Consider the following 11247-nt stretch of genomic DNA (forward strand, 5'->3'; position numbering starts at 1 on the left):
GGCCGGGGAGAGCTCCAGCGTTAGATGGGCTTCACTTGGGCGTTGGCAGAATTCTGGCGTCACTTGGGCGTCGGGCAGAATTCCGATGGTGGTCGAGGAGTTTTTTCCCTCATATCATTCTCTTCTTCTTCTTCTTGCTAGGGTCCCCCTCACAAGAGAAATGAGAGGATATTTATAGTTTTTTTAGGATTGCATGACCCGTAAATATGTGAGAGATCAGGGGTAAATCGAGAGTGGTTTGGATGAACGACCGATATTGAATCCCTTGATATTGGACCGTTCGTCAGACATTTAAGGGTCTTATGGATATCATAATTCGGCGATCTTAGGCTCGTTGGATTCGTCTCGTCGAGCCGCTTGATTCGACTTTAAGCATGTCATGTTTAGAACCGTTTGGTAATCCAAATTGTGGTTTGAACCTTCCAACAACACTTCAGATATTTAGTTCGGACTCATTTGGGCTCGGATTGATTGAATTTGGTGTCGTTGGGTTTATATTTCCGAGACGCTCAGTTCGACTATAAGTTTGCTGAAATCAGAGTTCATATGATCCCAGATTTAATTGTTGAAGTTTCCCACTTGATTTTTACCTCAAGATTCGTGCCCGATCAAAATAATTTTTTGATGACATATCAATAATCATAAAAGCTATTATCATAGGTTTTGTGTTCAAAACTCAGCGCGATGTTTTTTTTTCGCTCCGCTAGGGTTTTTTCTCCGCTAGGTCTCGCCGCCTTGTCTTCTCCGACGAGTTGTGTGAGCTTTCTCTCTCCGTTTGTGGGTCGGTTTTCCCTTCTCCTCGATGGCTTCAGTTCGTCTTCGCGATCCAGGTTTTTTATGTGGGGCTTCCTCGCCTTTATCTTTTAAAGATGCTTTATCTGGTTCTTCTTCTTCTTTCCCTGAGCTTAACGTATCTTCGCATCGTGGCTTACCGGCTTTATTAATTTCTGAGGATAAGTTGTGTTCGCTTGCTGCTCCTTTTGAGTTTGCTTTGGTTGGACGTTTTCCGGGTAGACGTCCATCTGTTGATGCGATTCGAAAGTTCTGTTTTAATTTAAAAATAATAGGGGATTTTTCGGTTACTGTTCTTAACCAAAGGAAGGTTTTGATCAAATTGGTGAATGATTTTGATTATTGTCGGATTTTCGCTTATAGATCCTATTTTTTTCAAAACTGCTATATGAAAGTGGTAAAATGGTCACCCAATTTGGATGTGGAGGTTGATTCTCCCATTGTGCCTATCTTGATTTCCTTCCCTCTTCTCAGGCCGCATCTTTTCTCTCCTAGAATCTTGTTTGGTTTAGGTTCGATTTTCGCCCTCTTAAGTTTGATATGGCCACGGCGTCAGGTTCCCGTCCGTCTGTGGCGCGTATCCTTGTTGAGTTGGATGTTACGAAAAAATTTGCTGATAAGGTTTGGGTTGGTTCAGCTGAATCAAGATATGTTCAGAATGTGATTTTTGATGAGATTCCTCATTTCTGTGGGCATTGTAGTTCTTTAGGTCATTCTAAGGTTCTATGTCCTATATTGCATCCTTCTGTTAAAAATATGAAAACTGTGGATGCCCAGCTTGGGATGCCGGAGTCGAACCCTGGTGAAGTGAATTTGGATATATCTGGTGAGATTAACGCGGGTTTAGATGCTGATGTACATAAGGTGGTGGCTGTCAATTCGGTGGCTGTTGAAACTATTTTGTCTCCTACTGCGGTTCCTTTTATTCCGGGGTGTGGGGTTGTTGGTATTGATCAGTCGGATGTGGTGGAGGCTTTGCCGGATGTTGTGTTGGTGTCGGTGGTAATGAATTGGTGGTTGCAAATTCTACTTTGCCTACGCATGTTCCTGTAATTTGTGGAGGTGATGTGGTTGTTGGTGTGGAGGACTCGGATCGATTGCAGAACAATTTCAATATATATATATATATATATATATATATATATATATATATAAAAGCTATTATCATCAAATTCATATAAAAATATTTTGAAGAATTTACATGCATATTAACATACTAGCCCATAAATGTTTTAATTATCTCTGCCCATCAATCGAAGAATATGAGGTTATAAAATTGGGAACATAACTAAATTTCTGAAGTTGTAGAATGGTAACGGCGAGCGATGCATGCGATCTATAAGAACATTGATGCCTACCAATTATGTTAATCTTCGTCACCAATATCATTAACACATGCCATCGTCTGTCTATAAGGATGATGCATGATATTGATAACACCACCTATCAAATTTGTTGTTTATCATCGCCAATAATGTCAATTCATTTCATCACCTATAAAGTCGATGCTTACTGTCGACGCCGTCATCATCGATGTTTATCATCTTTATCGTCTGCCATCTATTAACAACATCAACGCTCACCATCCCCTAATAAGATAGATGCATATTTCCAACACCAACTCTGATTCCATACATCAATACCAAGACATTATCTTCAAGATAACTTCGATTTTTTAAGGCTAAAGGTGTAAATAAGTTGAGTTGAGCTCAAGTCAAAGCTTCTTGAGCTTTTGCAATATAATTCATCATCCATAACATATAGACATTAATAATTTAGAACACCTGAGTGCAAAAACTCACAATCACTCAGCCAGATCTCCTAGCCTAGCCAAAATCAATCAAGCTATTGAGCAATCCAAGCATATTCCAAATAGAAGACATACTACAAAATTCATTAAAATATACATATATTACAATAGTCAAATTAAGGCTTCATTTGGAACAGCTTTTTTACGGCTTTTTAAAATGACTTTCTAATACAAAAAATTCTAATTCACGAATTTTTTGTATTAAAAAACTGTTTTAGAAAGCAGCAAAAAAATTGTCACAAACGAAGTCTAAATCACAAAAAATCAAAGATCTTTCAATACAAACCAAAAGATTCTCAACTGTTATAAGTTAAATACAAATTTTTATTAGCCATAAGGCCCATAACCAAAAGATCAGTTATCTCCACAATGAACTCAGCTTGAACATAGACCGTTAGTTCAATGGTGCAGACAGAAGAAGAGACCATGGGAGTCACTAGGGTTAAAAATGGCAGTTATTAGAGCAGCTAAAATAATAGCAGTATAACAAAAGAAGAATAGGACAATTGAATCTAATGATTTAGGGTTTAGGGAAATATGTATTAAGGTACCATGATTCAAACAAGAAATGTCTGATTAAAATAAAATAGAACATATTAAGGTACCAGAATTCAATCAAATAAGAGTGTTTAAATAGATATTGAAGCATAGGTATAACAAAGGAAAACTTTCCATCCTTTTAAAACATTTGTAGTTCTTTAAGTTGACTTAGCTTCCACAAGCTTTTCGATTAAATCTGCAGCTTCCTGCACGGTGGTGATGTTCTGAGCACTGTCCTCTTCCACGCTGACGCCAAATGCCTCCTCAAGGCCCATTACAACCTCAACCTACAGAAAGAATCCATTGATGGTATCAGATAAAGAATGTAAAAAATATCCTAAATCTATTTAGGAGAAGTTGCTTAAATAGGGAGAAGAATCACGACGATTTAAGGAAAATTAATAAGAAAAGGATCAAAATAGTCGATCAACTCTTTGTTAGGGATCAAAATAATCCCCAACTCTTTTGAGGGACTAATTGATCACTCGACTCCTTAAAAATGGTTATTTTTTTATCCTAACATCAAATCTTGAGGTTAATAGTGTTAAATCAAGATGTATTTTAGTCATTTCTTAATTAAATTATTTATTAAATGTAATTTCCAAATAATAGTAATTTAAAAAAAAATTATTAAACATTTCTTTAATAAAAAATTTATTAATAATTCTATTTTTTATTTAAAAAATTATTAATAATTCTAATTTTAATTTAGGATCATTATACACTAGAATTATTAATAATTTTTTTATTAAAGAATAGAATAATTTTTTTAAAAAAATACAATTACTTGAAAATTATATTTAATAAATAATTTAGTTAAAAATGACCCATATGCCTCCTGATTTAACACTATTAACACTAAAATTTGATGTTATGATCAAAATAACCCCTTTTTAAGGAGTTGGAATTAGGGACCATTTTGATTCATCACAAAGAGTTGAGGGACCATTTTAACCATTTTTTAGAAAATCAATGCATGGTGATGAGGATAAAATAAGTTTTAGAATTAGGATATTTACACATATAACATTAAAATTTTCATTATTATAGAACTAACACCCTTATCATTTTTTAATTATCAAATCTATATATTTTCGTGTCATAATCAAATTCTTGAGAATTTAACAAAAGTGAAAAATACAAGTTCAAATTTTGTTGTGAATTTTGACATTTGAATGAGAATTTGAAAAATAAAGGTAAAGCGTGTTAATTTTGTATATCAAATTGCCCTTTCAGAATTTTGTAGAATCTTATGCATTGGCGATAGGGTTGATTGTAAATGTTTAGATAGCCTGCTATAAAATAAGAGGAAGTGTTATGTAGTGCACATTAGTAGAGAAAATTAGATTTATTTCTAAGTTTATAAAGGGAGTACAGCTATTTACATAAGAAGAAGGAGAGGAAGAAGATGAAGTTATGAGTACCGTGTCAAGAGAATCCGCTCCAAGTGCTGCGAATGTTGATTCACCAGTGACAGAGGTGCCAGCAGGAAGAGCCAGCTGTGACTTCACTATGTCGCAAACCTTGCCAACCGTCTCTGGTTTAGCCTGCTCAGTAAGATTTCATCAGTTATACTAAATTAGCTGTACATGAATTGAAATTAAGTTGATAAAACTTAATTTCAATTCAATTCATTTACCATTCCCATTTCCTTTATTGCACTTCCTAGTTCCTTCAAACCAAACAAATCCTATATTTCACGCACTTGCAAATCAAGTAACAATTTGAGTAGACTGGACATGACTTCAGGCAAGGTAAGCACAAAGACAGGATGATATAATAGTAGACTTATGTTGAACCGGTCCAGCTGGTCCACACGGGACCTCCTATCGCGTAGGCCAATCGGGCCGCTGAATTCAAGAGAACTTCTTTGGAAAGATTAGTGGGGATTGGGAGGGAAATTTGAATGTAGGGACTATTTAGAGATTTTCTTTTGAATTGTATGCATTAAATAGTTTGTTTTCCTAGGGTTAGAGCATCTTGAATTTGGCTGAAATTTGAGATCTCTTAGTTTGTCTTGGGCTCTAGCGGCATCTAGAGATTGGAAGAGATCGATCCTCCTTCTGAATTGAGGATCAACTGTATCTTGCTATTTTTAGTTTCTATTTCATCAAATAATACAAATGATCTACTGTTTTCCTATTATGTGTGGATTTTTGTGGAGAATTCTCGCTGTTTTCCTAAAAATGATAGGAAATGCTTGAGATCAACAAGTGTTTCCTATCAACTTAATAATTACTAATAGGTAGAAGCCTTGAAAATTCATTGATACAGAATAAAGTGCTGTAAGTGAAAAACAAGCAGAATTTTACTTTTATGGTTTGCAAACCATACAATGGTTTCCTTCGGGTAGCAAATTTTATGAATTGGATCATTTTATGATCATTTTATGAACCATCAAATAACTATTGGTTGGTAGAAGAAGGCTTTGAATATTCTTTGATCCAGAATAAAGTACAATAATTGAAAAACAAGCAAAATTTTACTTGTATTGTTTGCTTTAACGGCTTTCTTCAACTATATGCATAATTTATGAATAGCAACATTTTATGAAGCAGCAAAAAAATACCTCATAACTACACGTTACTTTTTTTCAATGGAATAAATCTAAAGTTAGCAATTCATAAACATGCCAGCAAGTGAAGCTTCTACTTAATTAACGACACTAATTTATCATCTAATTCAATTCAAATTTATCCACTCTTAAAACATCCCTCGAAATTAATAAGATACCGTTAGTACAGCAACTAAGCACAAATCTGAATTCTGTTTTCCTAAAAGTTTTCAATAATAGTAGCATGGTTATAGAAGCTAGAATGACTTGAAAGCTAAGGAACGGCCTAGCAAAAGAACAAACGATAAACTGGTTCCTAAGCACAAGATTCAGTAATCAAACGAACAATAATCATAAATTAATGATAATTTAATACAAGCAAGTTAGGAAGTTATACAGCACAAGAAACATGGAACCCCATGGGAGCTGACTGCAACCGAACTGATGGGAAGTTTTTCCTTTGACGGGAGAAAGAAGCTAGTCTTAAGCCAGAAACTCCATTAAGAACCTGTACAGATAAAGAGTTTAGCTAAATAAAACTAATCATTGAGCTCTATTGTCAGCATATAAACAGAAAAATTAACACATGAAAATGTACAGCAATAAATTTCACAAAACTTCTTTCATTCTTGATCAAGCATATGGCAAGTAGTAGGAAATATTAGATTATGATATAATGATTTCATTTACATCTTCAAGATGAGGAACAAACATTCGAACCAGGTATTTTACAGTAAATACATATAGAGGGTGAGTTGCAGGTTCAGAAACCATGCCAGGATCTAATAGCAACATGCAGAAGATATTTTACCTATTCAGTGTTAGAGAAAAGGTTGAATTACTGAACAGATAGCTATGCAATAACTCTAACCTAAACTCCGTGATTTTATTATCAAGGATAGGATTTCCATGTTGCACTCTGATCTATTTTCTAGGCAGTTTTATTCAATCTAAAAAGGTATGTGCTTGATCATAGAACTACAACGAAAAGAATTATGCCTATGTGAATTATGATGTTGAAAGATGGAAGATTAGATATCCTAGATATTTTTCAGAGCATTGTAATACCACTACAACAACAAAAATAACAACAACAATATCAACATCAAGCATTTATCCCATAGTGTCATGTTAAGAGTCAAATTTTTATTTAAATCTAATAAAGAATGATCATTTCTAATATTTTCTAACCGAGTCTTTTTAGGTCTACCTTTACCTTTCATAACAAAAGCCAAATCTAATACATCTACTCTCCTAAAAGGGTCATCATAAGGCCGCCGTTTTATGTGATAAAACTATCTAAAGCGACTCTCTCTAATCTTATCTTTCATTGGAGCTACTCCAACCTTTTCACGTATATGCTCATTTCCTATCCTGTATCTAAGAGTAAAGCCACTCATCTAAAAGTTCGTGAGGGTTGTTAAACCTTAAAGAACTAACCCGAGTCAAACCAAGAGGGGGGATGAATTGGATATTTAAAAAATTCTTTAAGCCAAAAGAAAATCTTTTAAAACATTTTCAAACCCACACACGATAATCGACACAGCGGATACGGAAATAAGTAAATATCAAAACAACAAAATAAATCAGAGTTATCAACCACATAGATAATTACAGAAAATAAAGTGCGAAAATTAAAAGTGTGGAAATAACAAAGTGAATGAACACGCTAGAATTTATAGTGGCTCGGTCAACCTGACCTACGTCCACTCCTTGGAGACTCTCTTTCCAAATATAGCACTAAACAGTAGTGACTCTCCTTTTGCTCCCACAGCAAGGTGGAGAAGCCTATACAGACACTGTTTCACCTCCCAGGTGCGACAGAGAACAGTGACTTTTTATAGGCAGAGAACCTCAACTCTATTTTCACCCTCCTGGTGATGGTCAGAGAACCACAACTCTATTTCCACCATCCTGGTGATGGTAAAAGAACCAACACTCTGTTTTCACCCTCCAAATGACGGTCAGAGAACCACAACTCTATTTTCACCATCCAGGTGACAGTCAGAGAACCACAGTCTTTGCTGAAGAACTTTTTCTCTAGAGCCACAGAGAATTCAGACAGACTCTTGTACATACTAGGCAATATTCTTGCTTGGAGCAACCTTATGAATCACCTTACAACTTCTCCCTCACAAAATCTCCCTCTCTTCTCTCACTAAGCTCTCCTTCTTTTCTCCCTCAAAGCTCTCTATCCTAAAGTCACAACAGTCAAAGATTTTTTAATAGGAGTATTAGAAAACCTTAAGTAGTGGGCTTCAAGAAACACTAAATTTCAAGAGATCTGTCTTCTATTCGTATAGTACAATATACATATAATACAATATGATCAGTGTAATCCAGACTCGTCCAGCAAGATCGTTCATATGAACTGTTCAATTTTTATAATATAATCGTATGGTACGATCATAACATCGTATTGTACGAACTATAGAAATTCATTCTGTTTGTTTGAGACAATCCTTGGGATGACTAATTTCGTACATAGGCGATCGTCTAGCAATGTGGACATCGTACGGTACAATAAGTACAAAAATCATGGATTTCGTTTGGTATTATCCATGGGACGACCAATTTCATACACGGGTAATCATACAATATGAACTGGATCGTACATTTCGATCAATCACAATAATTGTCCATGATTTGATTGCCTAATATTGGAGGATTAATTAAGAAAGATTTTAATTAGAGTTACTTTTTATGTAATTCGTACTATACAATCAGTACGGAATTAGTATCTTTCCTAAACCTTTGGCGGTTAGGGTTTTGACATAGCGCAACATTTCATACAGTATGAATTACTTAAAAAAAATAACTCTCTCAAAAATATTTTTATCCCCCGTATGTGTGTGAAAGGTTACTCAGCAATGATATCCACTCAATTACATGATATGACTCAAGAAAAAAGAAAATACATAATAAAATAAAAATCGACTGTAACCCTAGTCCATCCAGTCTTGAGTTGATCATAATTATAAGTGAACGGTGAATTGATTTCCTGAAAATGTTAGTACACACAAACACAAAATAAAATATCATAGAAACAAGAGAATGCAGTAACAAACACAATAATGTTTGTTATCATTAAAATCACAATGCTTGAATCAGGTTTTCAACATCATCCACCTGAGCATTGTCATCTCACTTAACAACTTAATATAATGCTTCTCTCTTAATGACCAATATTCTGCACCAGAAAGCATTGTCGGTCTCACCACCATCTTATAGAACTTTCTCTTAAGTTTGAAGGAGGACTTTTCTATCACACAACAAGCCCAATGCATTCCACCATATCAACCATCCAACTTAAATGCTAGTATTCTACTAATAATATCCCCATCTATTTTACCATCACTTTGAACAATATATCCAAGATATCTAAAACATGTACTTGTATTAATGACTTGATCACCTAAAGTCACAATCCCCTCACTAGATCTATTACTACTAAAATTACACTCATTTTGGTTTTAAAAACGAAACCTTTAGACTCCAAGGTTGACCTCCATAATTCAAGTTTACCTTCAACTCCCTCTCTAGTCTTATTAGCAAGAAGAATATCATCAACAAAAAGCATACACCATGGTACAACCTCTTACAAATGTCTAGTGAAAACATCCATGACTAAAGCAAAAAGATATGGGCTTAAAGTTGATTCTTGATGTCATCCAATAGAAATAGGAAATACTTGGTCAAACTATCTTGTGTTTGAACACAAGTAACAGCTCTTGCATATATATATATCCTTGATGACTTGAAAATAAGAACTATTAACCTCTTCTCTAGAACTCTCCATAGCACTTCTCTTGGACCTTTATCAAGTGCTTTCTCTAAATCAATAAATATCATATGTAGATCCTCTTTATTCTATCCATACTTCCCCATCAAAATAGTTATGTATTATTTGTTAAAATTTTAATTATTACATAATTTATATTATATTTGAATAAACCTAGCATTTATTATGTCATCCGGTTGAACTATCAAAGCGTGAACCCTCCTTCCATTTAATTATCCGGTCTAGTTTAACACAGCATTAATGAAAACTCAAGAAGAAATTGTCTTAAAAATTATAGGACATAAGATAAATACAATAAAACTATCATATAATAATAAATTGAACAACTAGACATTCATAAACATAAGTATAAAATTCAACAAGACCATATGAAATCATGAGAGAATATACTATCATGTTAATATATTCTGTCATGAGAAAATAAGCCTCATCCTCATACAAAACTTATAAGAATATCCACATAGAATTTTTTTTCAAATGCAAAGTATCAATACAACCCAAAATATTTTAGAAAATCTGGACTATAAGTTTAATTAACATCTATGAAAATCGACAAATGACAAATTACTCTATCAAACGCTCCGCTTCCACGGTCCAGGGCGCAAGTGTTTCATAATGATTAATTTTTCATTTCAATCAGACAATTTCAGAATCGAGCTATGCCGCACAAACACATCAAAACAAGAGCTCCTTAAGCTCCAAAGAGCTGACTTGAGCTTTGGGTTGAACTTGGGAACCCAAAATGCCCGAGGAAACTCAAATCTTTCTTGACTGCTTGTGCACAAGAAAGCGATACATTACCTACCCCCAAATTTTGTGCAAAATAACGATGTAGATCTTGGATATCGACCTGTCATTTTTCCTTACGAAAACAATAGTTCCCACGGAAACAAGTCTGGACTTTTAAATGCAAAAATATAATACAACTTAATCGATGCTTTCACCAGCTAGAAAATTCAAGAGTTACATTCCAAAAGAGAATAGCATCTCCAAAAATCAACCAGAAGACCAAATCAGCAAGACATTAGTCCATTTGACAAGAATCAAATCAAGTATCAAAGGGATGTGAATGGAAACGAAAATCAACACGCATAATGACAAATCATCGCTCTTGCGCTTCAATAAACAAAAATCACATAATATCAAGAACAAAAGTCCCAGATCTGACGAGGTTCAGATGTGATCCAAAGCAGAGATACCTGACTTTTCCGGTAGCTCGCCGGCAGGGTCGCAATTGAGATCCCCACTCCTGTGATTGAAGCCATGGTTGATCACGGTATCAGATCTGCGAGCGTACGACGAAGAGAGAAAGAGAATGGAGGTATGAGCACAAAGACCGTGTGGCTTGACGAGAGAAGTTCGTATTTTAAAGGGCGCAAGGGAGGCCTTCTAGCTTCGGGAATATCGGAGGCGGAGAACACGAAGGGGAGGAGGGGACGCACGCAGCGCAGCTGAACGCGAGAACGCCAGCGCTGCTGAATGTGAGAATGGGATTGCACGTGCGAGCAGCCCAAAAAAGTAAAAAAACAGTTCAACAATGCAATGTTGATGAGAGGCTATTGTATTAATAGAAATGATATTTACATCCATGCCATTTATATCATGTTATTTACAAGGTTGTGAAAATCGGACCGGACAAAGAACCGGAAGAAGGAGAGGTTTAAGGTTCAACCGGTCGAACCGGGGTCGAACCGGATGATGTAATAAATACTAATATTATTAAAAATTTATAACATTAATAAAATAATT

The 11247-nt window shown here is 35.0% G+C and overlaps 1 protein-coding gene across 1 annotated transcript; it reads right to left on the bottom strand.

The window, feature by feature from the left end:
• Positions 1–3100: 3100 nt before the first annotated feature.
• Positions 3101–11036, bottom strand: LOC110109490 (acyl carrier protein 1, chloroplastic). Its single transcript, XM_020840580.2, has 4 exons — positions 10698–11036; positions 6094–6204; positions 4567–4689; positions 3101–3429 (listed from the first exon to the last, which is right to left on the bottom strand). Exons 1-4 carry the CDS (start codon positions 10761–10763, stop codon positions 3301–3303), a joined length of 429 nt encoding a protein of 142 aa, XP_020696239.1. The 5' UTR covers positions 10764–11036; the 3' UTR covers positions 3101–3300.
• Between the last annotated feature and the right edge of the window lie 211 nt (positions 11037–11247).

Source organism: Dendrobium catenatum, unplaced genomic scaffold (assembly GCF_001605985.2).
Source record: "Dendrobium catenatum unplaced genomic scaffold, ASM160598v2 fragScaff_scaffold_1644, whole genome shotgun sequence".
NCBI classification, from domain to species: domain Eukaryota; kingdom Viridiplantae; phylum Streptophyta; class Magnoliopsida; order Asparagales; family Orchidaceae; genus Dendrobium; species Dendrobium catenatum.

Coding starts and splice junctions, on each gene's coding strand:
- LOC110109490 (XM_020840580.2), bottom strand. CDS start 10,763: ATGGCTTCAATCACAGGAGTGGGGATCTCAATTGCGACCCTGCCGGCG. Junction 6,205..10,697: donor CGAGCTACCGGAAAAGTCAG/GTATCTCTGCTT, acceptor TTATCTGTACAG/GTTCTTAATGGAGTTTCTGG. Junction 3,430..4,566: donor GAGCGGATTCTCTTGACACG/GTACTCATAACT, acceptor TTCTTTCTGTAG/GTTGAGGTTGTAATGGGCCT.